Source organism: Martes martes (genome assembly GCF_963455335.1).
Source record: "Martes martes genome assembly, chromosome: 4".
In the NCBI taxonomy this organism is placed as follows: Eukaryota; Metazoa; Chordata; class Mammalia; order Carnivora; family Mustelidae; genus Martes; species Martes martes.
Window position 1 is genome coordinate 90,173,191 of NC_137891.1, and position 15,432 is coordinate 90,188,622.

General features: G+C 40.6%; 1 protein-coding gene across 1 annotated transcript in view; it reads left to right on the forward strand.

Annotated features, from left to right (window-relative positions):
• The window catches only part of NOTCH2 (notch receptor 2), a 174,234-nt gene that overhangs the window by 143,184 nt on the left and 15,618 nt on the right, over positions 1-15,432 (forward strand). The window contains exons 18-23 of the mRNA XM_080800930.1: positions 2,531-2,759; positions 3,502-3,703; positions 5,332-5,485; positions 6,062-6,246; positions 8,046-8,178; positions 13,157-13,393. Of these exons, the coding sequence (XP_080657056.1) occupies positions 2,531-2,759; positions 3,502-3,703; positions 5,332-5,485; positions 6,062-6,246; positions 8,046-8,178; positions 13,157-13,393 (1,140 nt within the window). The remainder of the gene's footprint in view (positions 1-2,530; positions 2,760-3,501; positions 3,704-5,331; positions 5,486-6,061; positions 6,247-8,045; positions 8,179-13,156; positions 13,394-15,432) is intronic.

Genomic DNA, 15,432 nt, shown 5'->3' on the forward strand with positions numbered 1-15,432 from the left:
TCTCTCCTTTGGCTGTTTTTAAGGTATTTTCTTTCTACTGATTTTTAGCAGTTTGACTATAATGCCCCTTATTGTTCTTCATGTTCCTTTTGGAGGGGGGTGTCTTTGACATTTTTGGATATATGGGTCCAGATTTGGAAAATATTCAAGCACTGTTTTTTTCAAAACTTTTTTGCTCCCCTTTACAAATTTCATCATGCATCTTTTAGGCTGCTTGAAGTTGTCTCTCTGTCCAACAATACTATATTTTATTTATTTTTTTAGAGTTTTTCCCCTCAGTGTTTCCTTTTAGATAATTTTATTATTTGAAGATATTTTGATATATCTTCAAGTTCACTAGTCATTTCCTCTATAGTGTTTTGTTTGCTCCTAATCTCATTCAATATTATTTTTTTCTTCATTGTATTTCTATCTCTAGAAGTTTGATTTGAGTCTTTCCTTATACCTTTATCTCTCTCCTTGTCATGTTCATGCTTTCTTCCTCTTCTTAAACATACAGAGTGTCTTTATCATAGTTGTTTTATGGTCCTCACATTGAATCTACCATATGGGAAATTCCTGGATCTGTTTCTTTCTTTCTTTTTTTTTTTTTTAAGATTTTATTTACTCATTTGACAGAGTCCACAAGTAGGCAGAGAGGCAGGCAGAGAGAGGAAGGGAAGCAGGCTTCCCATTGAGCAGAGAGCCTGACGTGGGGCTCGATCCCAGGACCCTGAGATCATGACCTGAGCCAAAGGCAGAGGCTCTAACCCACCAATCCACCCAGGTGCCCCTCTGGGTCTGTATCTATTCTTGACTTTTACCTTCATCATGAGTTATATTTCTTGCTTCTTTGCCTACCAGGTAATTTTTTATTGGATGCTAGACTTTTACAAAGATCTTCAGAGTATTTTCAAGCTTTGTTTTAAGGATCGTTTGGAAACAGTTTGATCCTTTGGGTCTTTTCTTCAGGATTTGTTCGGTCCAGACAGCCTTTAGTCTAGGACTAAAATGGCTCACTACTGAGATAGTATTCTCTGAGGATCCTATTTAGTGCTTAGTTAGGAGGTCTTTTCATTTTGACTGTCATGAACATTAGCTATTCTTATCCTATTGCAAACTCTTGGGATTGTTCCACCTATGTCTTGTCTTTCTGGTTCTTTCTCCGGCTTTTGACAGTGTCATCACATTCATGTGATATACTCAGTTACTTATCAGTACTCACTGCTTATCAGTACTCAGTTACTGGTGTGGTGATTAAATCATTAAATTTCAAACAAGGTTATCACAATGTGTTAAGAGTAATGGCACCTAATTCACAGCATACATAATTTCAGATCACCATATGCGTGGCACCAAACTAGGTCCTGGCAATGCCAAGGTAGATAAAACTCAGTGTTTACATTCATGAAACTCATAGTCTATTGGCAAGGAAAGAAATGCAGACAAATTCAACATTGTGTAGTAAGTAGTGAAGAAAAATATTTCACAGCAGTTGATGGAGAAATTTAAAGGAGTGGGATCAAATTATTTGGATTTCTTTTCCACGTTAATTATTTTATCAGTCAAAATTTTCAGTATTTAAAATTTTTATAATTAATTTAAAATAATTCAGTAAGTTATGGTGAGTTTCCTGAAAGACACTCTGGAAATTACATTGTGTTATGCACTGTGGATAAGAAGGAATAATAATGATTTTTACAATTTTTCCAATAAAGATTGCAGATGAGCCTTAAAGTGGAATTAACCTAATAGATGAATAAGTTTTAAATAAGCCTCTTATCAAATCAGGGCTACATTACCCACCTGCTGTTTAGTTCTCTTTTTATGTAGAGGACCAGTCTTTGCAATATATTTTAAGCTCCTTAAGAGCAGGGGCTAACTCTTATTTTTCTTGTTCTGATTTATATGTCATCTATATTTCGGAAGACTGTGCCATGATAGAAGCTCAAAATTTGTTGAGTAATTGCTGTGAGCCTAAAGTGTTCTAAGGTTGCTCTATGCGTTACAGAATTTTTTTTTAATGTTTCCTGATTCTGCCTAAATCTAGAAAACAAAAACAAGAAAGAGAAGAGGAAAGGAAAGGAAATGAAAGATGAAGAGAGGACAAAGATAGGAAATACAGATCAGCACAGGAGGCCGCTTAGTATATATGCTATCCTACATCACCCACTCCCATTACCACATACACCTTTTGAAAATCTTTACTGGTATTTTTGAGATTCTGTATATTGGGAACACATACTTGATTAGCAAATGTGGGCGACCATTGTAAATTTTAGGACTCTTAATTTTGCAAAACTGCTAGTGGTGTGTGTGCATAGTTCATTCCAGTTATCAAATAGGCTAAGAATCTCAGGCAAGTGTTACTGCATTCATTTTCGTAAATGGAGGAGTCAAGGCAAAATACCTGTAAAGAAAAGTACAAGTAGAGAAAAGTCGAAATTGTTACTGTTCTTAGTGTGACTTAGTTCAGGTCACTCACCTTTATAGGTCTAAGATTAAATCGATGCTATGTTCAGAGCTCTAATTCTTGTGTGTAATGACTTAGATCCTTGCCAGAATGGAGGTTCCTGTGTAGATGGAATGAATACTTTCTCCTGCCTGTGCAATCCTGGCTTTATTGGGGATAAGTGTCAGACAGACATGAATGAGTGTCTGAGTGAACCCTGTAAGAATGGAGGGACCTGTTCTGACTATGTCAACAGTTACACTTGCAAGTGCCAGTTGGGATTTGATGGAGTCCACTGTGAGAACAACATCGACGAGTGCACTGAGAGGTGAGCAACCCATACACTCAACAGCCACCACTGTCTTATGGGGAGAATGGAGAAAGGAGGGAAATCTACAGAGAGCAATGCTGTGGTTGCAGGGCAGGGTAAGGTAGCTACCTGGGTCCCATTCCATTGTCTTCTATTGCCTACTTCCTGATTCCCTGTAGATGTGTAGTTAGCAGTGAAAGGTCAGAGGTTGAAAAGCTTAGTGGGACGGACCATCATTTATTTCTAATACTTAGGGAATAGGAAAAGTATAATGCTGTTCCATTCTCCTCTTGGCCCCTTGTTCATTTCAGCTGACATTTTAAAATTCCTTTTTTTTTTCAGATTTGTCATTACTCTTTGGTAATTTCCAGGTTTTTTTTTTTTTTTCAACAAGTTTGTTCTGTTTCTCTTTCAGAAATCTAGAGTCCAGACCTACTTATTTAGCATTTTTCTTATAAATTAAATTGACTTAGGGATAAAGAGAAATGTTATACATGGAAAACCACAGGACTGGGTAAAACCTGGAAATCCTCACTTTACAGGTTACTCCTGTAACCTTTTTGGTTGTAGAAATGAAGCTGGGACTCAGGCTGATTGACACCTAATCTAATTTGGAAAAAGAAAATTTGTTAGTTCTAGGAGTTTAAGATGCTCAGGAGTATTTGCCTCTGTAACATGTTAGATTCTAGGAAACTGACTTTTAAATAGCAGGTCAGAGGAACCAGATTACATAGCTGGCATTGCTTTCTCTGCTTCTCAGCTCCTGTTTCAATGGTGGCACTTGTGTCGACGGGATTAACTCCTTCACTTGCTTATGCCCTGTGGGCTTCACTGGCCCCTTCTGCCTCCATGAGATCAATGAATGCAGCTCTCATCCCTGCCTAAATGAAGGAATATGTGTTGATGGTCTGGGTACCTACCGCTGCACCTGCCCCTTGGGCTACACGGGGAAAAACTGTCAGGTAATTAAATTTCAGCCCACTCAGCTCCCTCAGAGTAGCTGAATATTACACTTATTTTTCTTCTAAGCAGAATAAGCCCCTTCTAAACGGGAAGATTCTGGCTCTCAGAGGGGATGTCTCTGAGATAAATCTGCATAACTTCTTAATAGCTGGTAGATTCTGAAATGGTGACACTGGCAAGATTATACAGATTTACAAGCATGAGATGGTTGTAATAGGCTAACCAAGAACTGCAGAGAAATACATGTGGAAAATAAGTGCATAGATAGTATTTATGTTGGAAATACAAAAAGAAAGATAATAGTCTAAAGTCTTTGAAGATCAGATACAGTATCTAGGCAGAAAATAATGATTATTATTATGTCTTGCAGTATTGTTATATTCTCAAAACCAAGCTTGTCACAAGTTTTTTTAAATTCATATATGTAAAATTTTTTTTACATTTTTATAGACTCTCAGAGCCAACGAGGGCAAACTTTCATTTCTTGAAAGAAGAACTGAGTCCCAAAGGGGGCAAAGTAATCTTTCCAGAGTTGCATATCAAACAGCATTGTATTTATTTATTTTTATTTATTTTTGATTTATTTATTTGAGAGAGAGAAAAATGAATGAGGAAAGGGACAGAGGGGCAAGCAGACTCCCCGTTTTGCATGGAGCTGGACATGGAGCCCGATGTGGGGATTGATCCCAGGACCCTGAGATCATGACCTGAGCCAAAGTCAGATGCTAACTGAGCCATCCAGGCACCCCACATTGTATTTAATTTTATGCTATTTTTACCTCTTAATGATAGGATGAAAGAATAACAGAACTCCAGAGAATTTAGAACTAAGTGGCCAAATTTAGTTAGACTTACAGTTAGGCTTTGGTTATGTTGGACATGCAAATAATCTACTTCTGCATTTTAAATTAAACAGCTTGATGCTGATTCTGTGGATCAGAAGGACATTCTTCCTTGGGCTCTTGCTCAGTCTCACAGTGTGAGGTTACATGTAGCAGGGCGTGCTCCACCCAAACGCACTGGCCCCTTCTTTCACAGACACTCCATGAGTGTGACCGTGCTCTCCCCGGGGATCAAGTCACCACATGCGAGTTATGGAGTTATGGGACTAGTCCGCTCACACTCTTTGCCTCGTGTTTTTCATAAGCCTGATTTTCTCCCCTCTAAGTAAGCTTTGTGACAACTTTTAGGTTTATTAACAGGCTTTAAGTCCTTTTACTCGTATTCACTTGGATAGATTTGACTGAGACGTATTTAGATTTCTCTCACAGAATCAGCACAGGTGTTATGGACCTGTCTGACAGCTGTAATTTCTTTCTTTCTGGCTCTGTAGGGTGGCCACAGATCTGGACATAATCATAACATAGGGAATAACTTAAACTATTAGGTTCCCTCAAATGCTTAAACTTCTGTGGTAAGAACTTTTTAAATAGCAGAGCTAAGAAGAATTAGACTATGTAAAATGATTGGATTACCTGAGAACATTGGACTATTTTAAGATGTGACTGAGGGCTCTTTTTTTTTTTTTTTTAATTAGTGTGCTCTCCTTTGATTCTTAAAATTCAGTGTGTATGACTTATTTTCTTCTTTTTTGATATTTGGATGTTGCTGTATCCTTCTGTTTCAGACCCTGGTGAACCTCTGTAGTCGGTCTCCATGTAAAAACAAAGGTACTTGCATTCAGGAAAAAGCAGAGTCTCGGTGCCTGTGTCCATCTGGATGGGCTGGTGCTTACTGTGATGTGCCTAATGTGTCCTGTGAGGTGGCAGCTTTCCACAGAGGTGAGCTCTGTCCCTTCAGGCTCCAGGGTCGCTCCCCAAAGTATTGGCCAACTAGCTGCGTTTTAGGGCAGGTATTGTTAATCATGGGAGAGCAGACAGTGGTTGGTGGACAGGGCTCTACAGAAAGGGTCTGAGATGGAAGGTGAAAAGGCAGAGGCATAGGCTTAGAGATTCCAAAAAGAAATGTATGTAAAATGAAATGAAGGTATATTCCACTTTCAGGACTTATTTCTTCTCTTTTCTTTTCTTTTTTTTTAAGATTTACTTATTTATTTTAGAGAGAGCTAGAGAGTGAGTGACGGGGAGGGGAGAGTGGAGAGGGAGAGAGAGAATCTCAAGCCGACTCCATGCTCAGCATGGAGTCTAACATGGGCTCCATCCCACAACTCTGAGATCACTGCCAGAGCGAAGTCAAGACCCAGACACCTAACTGAGCCCCCCAGACTCCCAGGGCTGGTTCATTTTCAATATAAATCTGGTGCTGAGGGTCATGAACTAAATAAGAATACCATTAGTTGGTCTGAACCTGACACGTGTGCTCTTCTTTGATGTTTCTTCCCATACTCGGTTTCCTAGGGGTGTCCACTGACCACCTGTGCCAGCACTCCGGTGTCTGCATCAATGCTGGCAACTCGCATCACTGCCAGTGCCCCCTGGGCTACACCGGGAGCTACTGTGAGGAGCAGCTCGATGAGTGCTCGTCCAACCCTTGCCAGCACGGAGCCACCTGCAGGGACTTCATTGGCGGGTACAGATGTGAGGTAAGATGATTGGGCAGATGTCAGAGACCTCCCAAAGATGGCGCAGGTCTTGTGAGCACTAACATACTGAAGTTAACTGCTTGTGACTTGTTTTTACAATTTATAGGTGTGTTTTTTAACCAGTCACCATTATATATTGTTTACCAACCACCACCAATTTCCATCCCCTTGTATAATAAGTTCACATGCCTCTAGTAAAGTATTTTTATAGAGGTCTGAAGCCATCTCACTTGCATAGAGTTGCCTCAGGATTCAGAGCCAACTTTTACTGCCAGAGTGCATTTCACAGGCCAGTAGCTCAGTGGCCCCGGCACTTTCCTGAATAGCAGCTGAGATAGGAGAAGCCACTTTGAGGTGTGTCCCGAAGTTGCTTAGCCTGTTCCATGTAGCATCACACTAAGTATGACATGTATATATCTGAGGAAGTGTGTGTCTATGAAGGAACATGGCATTGTCTTCCTGATAGTTGTGCTGATAATGGGTAGAGCAAGATGTAAACAAGACACCAGAGACTTGTATTTGACACCAATTCAGGCCACCCAGGACCACTGAGAAAAGCTTTACTTCTCATAAATGAGCTAACGATGGTCTCTTTATATTGGCCTCGCAGTTATTCCTTCAGAGAGGGCTAAGACCTGTTAGTTCAAAAGCCACCAGGACCAAACTAAAATTTTTACACATCCAGTTTTTCTAAAAATAGCCCTAATAAAGCATATTTTTAGCCATGTAGAGCCTTTCTGCTTTGGCATAGTCTACAACTATGCCATAGTCTACAAAACTGCACCCAATATCTGGGCCATAGGTAAGCCCCAGGACCTAAAGACCCCAGGCCAGTGCTCCCCTTCAGAACTCTCTGACCCAAAGACTGGGGCCTGGCTGCATGAGACATGTAAGCCCCCTCGCTGTTACCCCCTTCCCTTGGAATTCACTTGCCCTCCTCTCCTTATCTTCTTCTTTTTTTTTTTTTTTTAAATATTTTATTTATTTATTTGACAGGCAGAGATCACAAGCAGGCAGAGAGGCAGGCAGAGAGAGAGGAGGAAGCAGGCTCCCTGCTGAGCAGAGAGCCCGATGTGGGGCTCGATCCCAGGACCCTGAGATCATGACCTGAGCCGAAGGCAGAGGCTTTAACCCACTGAGCCACCCAGGCGCCCTCCTCTCCTTATCTTCTTGTCTGCTCTGGACAGTCTCATGCTGTGAGGGATGCCCGCACATGCAAACCTGTCAAAGTATTACCCAATAAAGCCACCTCACAGTCAGGGTTTTTTTCCTTGATCAGCCCTGAAATCCCTCAAACCCCTGCATCTACTATGTTAGCTAACACAACCCCTCCCCCATCTCAGCCAGTTTCTCATACATATGTGAGGGTTCCTGAATCTAGAGATCAATAAATGCAGTGCGTTTACTACTGTCCACACATACTGTTGGACTGAGTCATAGGGTCCTCATCGCATACCAAGGAATGCATTATTTGAAAGATGGGAAAACCTAAATTGAGGAGTGATGAAAGTTTTGCACAAGTGTCAACTCTGAAATATCCCTCAGATTGTTGAGTCCTTGCCTTTGTTATAAAGTGGCTTTTCAGCTGGAAGATGTCAATGTCAATATGCTGCAAGTTGGCCCTGCACCAGGTGATTGGTGATTGGTAGGGTGTGTGATGGTGCTGGAGAAGCATGTAAGAGCTGGGTGGGGGCCGGGGGTGGGCAGAGGTATACAGCAACCTTCCGGATTTCATTTGCTCTGGTGGTCTGTTTCCAACAATGGTCCAATGTTTCTTCCTATTTGCTTGTTCCTATCAGTGTGTCCCAGGGTATCAGGGCGTCAATTGTGAGTATGAAGTAGATGAGTGCCAGAATCAGCCATGCCAGAACGGAGGCACCTGTGTCGACCTTGTGAACCACTTCAAGTGTTCCTGTCCACCAGGCACTCGAGGTATGACATCAGCCCTACACGTCTCCATCTAGGGCATTTTCTTACGTTATAAATCCATTTTTAGTGTGGAGGAGGTTTTAAAAAATTAAGCATTTAGTTCTGGATTCCGGTAACTCAGGCCATTGCACTCTCTCATCTCTTGCCTAGCTCTGATGTTCTGACTCATGTTCTCAGTTCTTTCTGATTGTTGTTGACATCTTATGTTCCATGAAACACGGAATGTGGAAATGATGCAGTGTTGCAACAAGATTAGCCTGGTTAGCAAGATTTCTTGGTGCTTCAAGGGAAAATAACTAGTGGCCTCTTGAATAGATAATTCACATTTACTAGCTTCTGTGTTTTTTAAAACTTGCCAAGTATTGCCTCCATAAGGTGGGGGATTGAATGAAATGAAAACATTTGCCTGTTTTCATAAGCCCAGGTGCGGAAGGTGTTGCCCTAAGGCTGTAACTAAGAATTGCAGTAAAGCCTACGGAGTCTAACCCTAGACTGAACAATGGGGCATCAGTCTTCTGTGGGCATTGCCCCGCCTCTGAACAATCTTCTGGAGAGAGCTTAGAGTATTCTTTGTTAGAAGAGGTGTAGTTATAACCGTTCTGAACAGCCTGTAAAAAGGAAAAAGCTGAGCCCATCCACAATCTCAGTGTTGAAGAGAATAGAATATCAGGGAAGTATTTATACTCTCTTAGACATTTGTGCAGTGAACTTTGATAATTTACCTTCCTTGAGTTCAGGGTTTGGCTAACTTAAAATACGAGAGTACCCCCACTGATAGGATAGTTACCAAGCAATGAGGTTAAAGGGGAAGAGAAAACTCAAGAGAAACAGCCTTTAAATACAGGAAGATTTGTCCTGTGAAAAGGGGAGTAGTTCTCTTTCTAGAAATCAATAGTTGAAAGAGTAGTAGAAGTGATTTTGATTCATTATTAGTTTGTTCCTTTTAACATTTTTACTGTTGACGACAAGCTCCGATTCTGGTGGCAGATGAAACCTCAGATCTCAGTGGCTTGACACAACAACGTTTGTCACTCAAAGTCGGAATGTCTCTCTCTGTATTCTAGCTATGAGGTTGCAAGCACTTGGCCTCCAAGGCCTCCACAGCAGAGGAGGAGGGACAGACTTGTAGGGTCATGCAGCAGCTCTCCCTGCCTCAGTCTGGACATGACACCCATCATTATTACTCATAGTACATTGGCCAGAATTAGTAAAATGGTCTCAATCTGACTCCAGGAGAGACTGGAGATGTGGGAGAGCACATAGATATTCATTGCACACTAAGAATTCTGCTGTACCATGAATGTTCTATGAATTACAGATGTTAGTCCTAGAATGGACCCTTCCATAATGCAACAAAAGTTCTCTTTTCTGTTTGTTAAGGATGGCTTAAACAATAGTTTTGCTATTAGTATTGACTATTAGTATTTTGAATATGTCATTCTACTGCTTTTTCTTTCTTTTTTTTTTTTTTTTCAATTTATTTATTTGACAGACAGAGATCACAAGTAGGCAGAGAAGCAGGCAGAAAGAGAGGGGGGGGGAAGCAGGCTCCCTGCTGAGCAGAAAGCCTGATGTGGGGCTCGATCCCAGAACCCTGGAATCATGACCCGAGCTGAAGGCAGAGGCTTTAACCCACTGAGCCATCCAGGCGCCCCTCTACTGCTTTTTCTTAATAATTTTTTTTTATTATGTCAGTTACCATTAGTTTTTGATGTAGTGTTCTATGATTCATTGTTGGCATCCTACTGCTTTTTGACCTGCAGGGGTTTTTTTGTCTTTTAAGGAGAAATCAGCTGTTAACCTTATTGAGGATTCCTTGTTTGTGATAAGTTGCTTCTCCCTTGGTACTTTCAAAATGCTCTCTCCTTATGACCTTTTGCTTATGATATGTGTAGGTTTGGATCTCTTTGAATTTATCATGCTTAGAATTCATTGAGTTATCATACTATGTGTGCTTGGTTAGGTATGTAGACTGGTATTTATTTCTCCTGGCTTGACTTCTCTGGCCATTGGTCAGCCTCCAGGGGACTGTCAAATCCTATAAGTTCATTGTGAGAGTTATCACAATGATTGTTTTTATTTCAGTACTCCTGAGCTTTGGATCTTGGCCTGGGGGCACCTCTGGTTCCAGGTCCAGAGCTAACTGTTGTGCTTATCCCTACTACCTTGCTTCGGGCAGAGGTTGAGCTCATTCTCAATCAATAGGTCTGTGTATTACTGCTGGTTCCATTCTGATGGGACGCTAGGCATCAGTGTTCATTTTGCTAGCAGCTCCTAATTACCAAATATTCAGTGTCAGTGGGATCACAAACTTGTTTTGTTTTTTACTGTCTTGTTTTTTATTTAGTTTGCAAATAGGTAATATATGTACACGTCCCAAATTTTATATATAGACACACACATTCTTAAATACATACACATGTAACAAAAGCATAAAGTGAAAATTCTCTTTCCATTCCCCTTCCCTATACCTAGTTCTCCCTCTCCCATAAGCAAATAACCTCCACTTTGTTTTACTTTCTTGTGTATCTTCTAGTTTTTTTTTTAATGTGCCCTTCAGAATTTCCTTACATATATAGAAGCCAAATACAAAGATATTTTTATTTACCCCTCTTCTTACTTTGAAGATAGGGTATTAGATAAACTCTTACACTTGATTTTTTTTTTTTTTTACTTAATTGGAGATGGTTCCATATCAATTTATAGAACTTCCTTAATCTTTTTCATCCTGTAGAATTTTGAGTAGAGTATATAGAACCAAAGTCCTAGTAATAGAACTTTGGGTTTCTTGCATGTGTATATTTGTAGATAAATTTACAGAAATGGAATTGCTGGATTAGAGAATTATGTGCATTTGTAACTTAGGTTAATATTGCTGATTCATAGTGTCTGAGCATACTGGCTTCTTTTCAGTCAGGATAAATGTATTCTCATCTATGAGTCATTTGGTTTTCCTCTTTCAGTGGTTTCTCTGTTTCTATCTATATCTTTTTTCCCCTATTACATTGATCATCTTAATATTTTATAGAGATTAACTATGATACAAAATATTGTCAATATATTATTTCTTGTCTTTGATTTTTTTTTATAATTTTTTTCATGCAGAGCTTTTTATTTTTATTTTTTTAAGATTTATTTATTCTAGAGAGAGAGCAGGGAGAGGGGCAAATGGAGAGGGGGAGAGAGAATCTCAAGCAGACTCTGCGCTGAATGCAGAGCTCAAGGGGGGCTCAGTCTTAGGTGCCCAAGATCATGACTTGAGCTGAAACCAAGAGTCGGATGCTCAACTGACTGAGCCATGCAGGCACCCTTGGAGCTTTTTCCTTTTAATCAGATTGGATTTATCAACCTTTTTTTTTTTTTTAATGGCTTCTGGATTTTGAATCCTTGTCAGCAATACCTTCTACACTCTATAAATTTATAAAGGAATTCTCCCATATTTTCTTCAAGTACTAGAATATTGTAGCACTTTTTTCCATATGGCTACTGATTTTTCCCAACACAATTTACTGAATATTTGGTCTTTTATGCAATAATTTGAGATGGCAACTTTATCAAATTCTAAATTTCCTTGTGTAACTGGGTGTTATTCTGAACTTTTTCTTTTTCTTTCTTTTTTTTTTTTTTTTTTTTGCTTTATTCTGCTTTATTCTGTTAATTTATCAATACCACTCTGTTTTAATTATTAAGGATCTTTGTTTTCAGGGTTTTCCAGGCTATGGTTATAGTTTATTTTTTCATATAACTTTAGAGTCAGATTATCCATTAAAAAATTAATTAAATTAAAAAATTCTGGTGGCATTCTGTATGGGGGTCATATTAAATTTAGGAATCTGTGTAAGGAAAACTGACGTCTTTATGAGGAAGAGTCTTCCTAACCAAATCATAACATCTTCTCATTTATTCAGATCTCCTTTTGTGTCTTTCAGGGCTATTTTAAAGTTTTCATATAGCTATAGTACATTTCTTTTTAAGATTATTCCTATAATTTTGTCTTTTGATATTGCTATTGAAAATGAGGTCTTTTCATCCTTTTTTTAAAAAGATTTTATTTATTTATTTGAGAGAGAGACAGAAAGAGCATGAGCAGGGGGGAGGGACAGAGAGAGAGGGAGAGGGACAAGTAGACTCCCTACTGAGCATGGTGCCTAAGGTGGGGCTCCATCCCAGGACCCTGGATCGTGACCTGAGCCAAAGTCAGACACTTAACTGACTGAGCCACCCAGGTGCCCTCTTTTTCCTTTTTAATAGTCTTGCTTATCTTAATGTATGCTACAAATATAAGTGGCAAGAATAAATAACTGTTTTCCTTTCTTTTGTCATTTTTTAAATCATTCATGGAATCATCTCTAGAATTGTTATTAATTTCTTTTGTACTCTCAAGAATATTTACAGATATCATACTAGATGGCTCACTTGCATCTCTAGTACATTAAATGAGTGCTATTTTAAATGGAATAACCTTTGAGCTCTCAACAGGATATTTTCCCTAAAATTTTTAAAAATAAACAACTAGTACACATTATTTTACAGGAAAAAAGTCAGTGGTCTAAAACCTAACTATATCACTCAAAATTAAGTTCTAGTTCTTAACAATATTTTTACATACTTATAATCTATGTCCTGATTGTAAGAGTCTCTTTTGAACTGTTTTTATAGTTTGAATAATGGGAATAAAGTAATGAAAATTGCTGAGTGTCTCTTGAGCTCCAGTCTCCCCGTCTCTCAGGTGGAACAAAGAATGCTGGCTACTGCCCAGGGGACTGCTTCAGTGGATTGTTTGGGAGAGTACCTGTGAAGACCTGAACACATTCTTTCCTTGGCCCTTACTGGTCACCAGGAGGACGGCAGCTTCTCCTTGCCTGACCTAAAAGGCCCCATCGCAGATTGAGACGTGTAACCTGAATAACTGCTCTCTTCAGCTGGAAAGCAGTGTTCCAAAGAATGTCATCATTCTCTGTGTCTTCTCTCTTTCCTCTAGGCCTGCTTTGTGAAGAGAACATTGATGACTGTGCCGGGGGTCCCCACTGCCTTAATGGTGGTCAGTGCGTGGACAGGATCGGGGGCTACAGTTGTCGCTGCCTGCCTGGCTTTGCCGGAGAGCGGTGTGAGGGGGACATCAACGAGTGCCTCTCAAACCCCTGCAGCTCTGAGGGAAGCCTGGACTGCATCCAGCTAACCAATGACTACCTGTGTGTCTGTCGCAACGCCTTCACTGGTGAGAGTCTCTCCAGCACCCCCAGCACTCTACCTCGGAGGGGCTTTGAGTGAGGAAATTTGAGTGAAGGGCGTATGTCACCTACTGAACCCAATGTAGCTTTTTTTTCTTACATAGGAAAAACTAGGCCAGCTTAGTTCGGAGGCACAATTTTTCCTCAGGTCTGTGCTTCATGGATATTAGAGTCTACCTCTCTGCCTTTTTTGTTTTTCCTGAGGTGCTTTCTCTTTTGTTATACACTGATGATATCATACTAGGGCAGAAATACAAAAAAAGAAATAGAATGCTGGGAGTGGTTGAGCAAAATAACACTTTTTAATTGGGGCAAAATACACATAACAATGTGTACCATCTTAACCATTTTTTAAAAAAGATTTTACTTATTTATTTGACAGAGAGAGATTACAAGTAGGCAGAGAGAGGGGGTGGGGAAGGAGGCTCCCCACTGAGCAGAGAGCCCGATGCAGGCCTCGATCCCAGGACCCTGAGACCATGACCTGAGCCAAAGGCAGAGGCTTAACCCACTAAGCCACCCAGGCACCCCCATCTTAACCATTTTTAAGTGTACAGTTCAGTGGTATTAAATACATTCACATTGCTGTGCTGCCAACACCAAATTCATCCACAGAACTCTTTCATCTGAGGAAAATAATGTGTTCAGAAACCATGTGTCTGCTCTGGCTTCATCACCCTATCTCCTTTGGCATGTAATAACCTGGGTTACTGGGTAGTCACTGCCCCTTCTCTCCATGTCTGGAACCCAGAGATGATTAGGATCTTCTGGGTCACCTAAGAGGAGTAGGTCTGAATTGGGATGTGTTTAAGCAAAACCAGTTCATGAAGGTATGTACTGGAAAACTACAGGTGTATTACCTGCACAGCTAAGAGTTGGCCATGCTCCCAGTCTCTTCTCAAGCTTCTTCTTTATCTTCACAGAGCATAAAGATGACCAGGTCCTGTCTCAGAATGGGCGCTTGTCATAGACACTTATTAGTTATTTCTGAAGATGGGCAGCTTTGTGACTTTGGGGGACTACAATAGTGTCTAACAGTGGCAGTGTCATCAGATACTCAGAAGTCTGCCTGGCATTTCTGGAGTCGTTCCAGATTTTATGCTATAGTAGTATTCCTTGGGAGTCAGGTGATAGGCTACAGTAGTCTCCTGAGTACTAATTTGGCAAGTTGGACTCAGCTGTATTGTGAGCCCATCTTTAGACCTCCTTCCTTCCAATTTTAAAGAGATGTTACCTTTAAGAACTTTGGTAATTTATGAAGAATGGGAGGTATTTTGCACTGTGGAAGGTGCCTGGATGCAATATCAAAAAAGAAACAGTCCATTATGAACATCATGCCCATTGGGGCAATGCTGGACACAGTGTGAACAGTCTGTCCGGCAGCTTCATGTTGGCCATGAGGTGCTTGGGAAGCCAGAGAAGCAAACCTGGCTGCTGTTTCTTTCATTGCCTCTGAGGCTTCCATTTTTTGGAAACCCTGACAAGCACTTACAAAGAAAGAGGGAAACAGATGAAGGAAGGATTGAAGACAACCTTGAATTTGGCTCCCACCACCAGGAAGGAGTAGTGATGCATTGTCTGCGTTTGTGATTGAAAAGAGTCCCTTGAGCTCACTGGGTGTAATTATTGTGGGAGGCGGTTGCTGAGATGGACATTGAGGGGTCATCTGTCCCTGAGCCCCATGTCCATGTGACAGCTGCTCTTGGGTAGCGGCTGCTGCTGTGATTTGAAGAGGCAGGCACATGTAACCCTTGCCTCTTAATCCTGACTGGCCAAAACTATGACTATTTTAATTTCCTTTTGAAAACCCCTCTTCTCTTTGTCCATGGCTGCGGGCCAGATGGGACCCATCTCCTGCCATTTTCCAGGAGGCACCAGCTGTGTCTCCAGGTCTTCCCCTAGGTTCCAGCTGCTCACTTCACTTTATCATGCAGCAGTGGCCTCGAGATGCCTTCTGTTTTAGAACTGTCTCTAGAGGAAATTAACTCTGGAAAAAACTCAGCTCTATTTTAAAGCAGTGCCGATC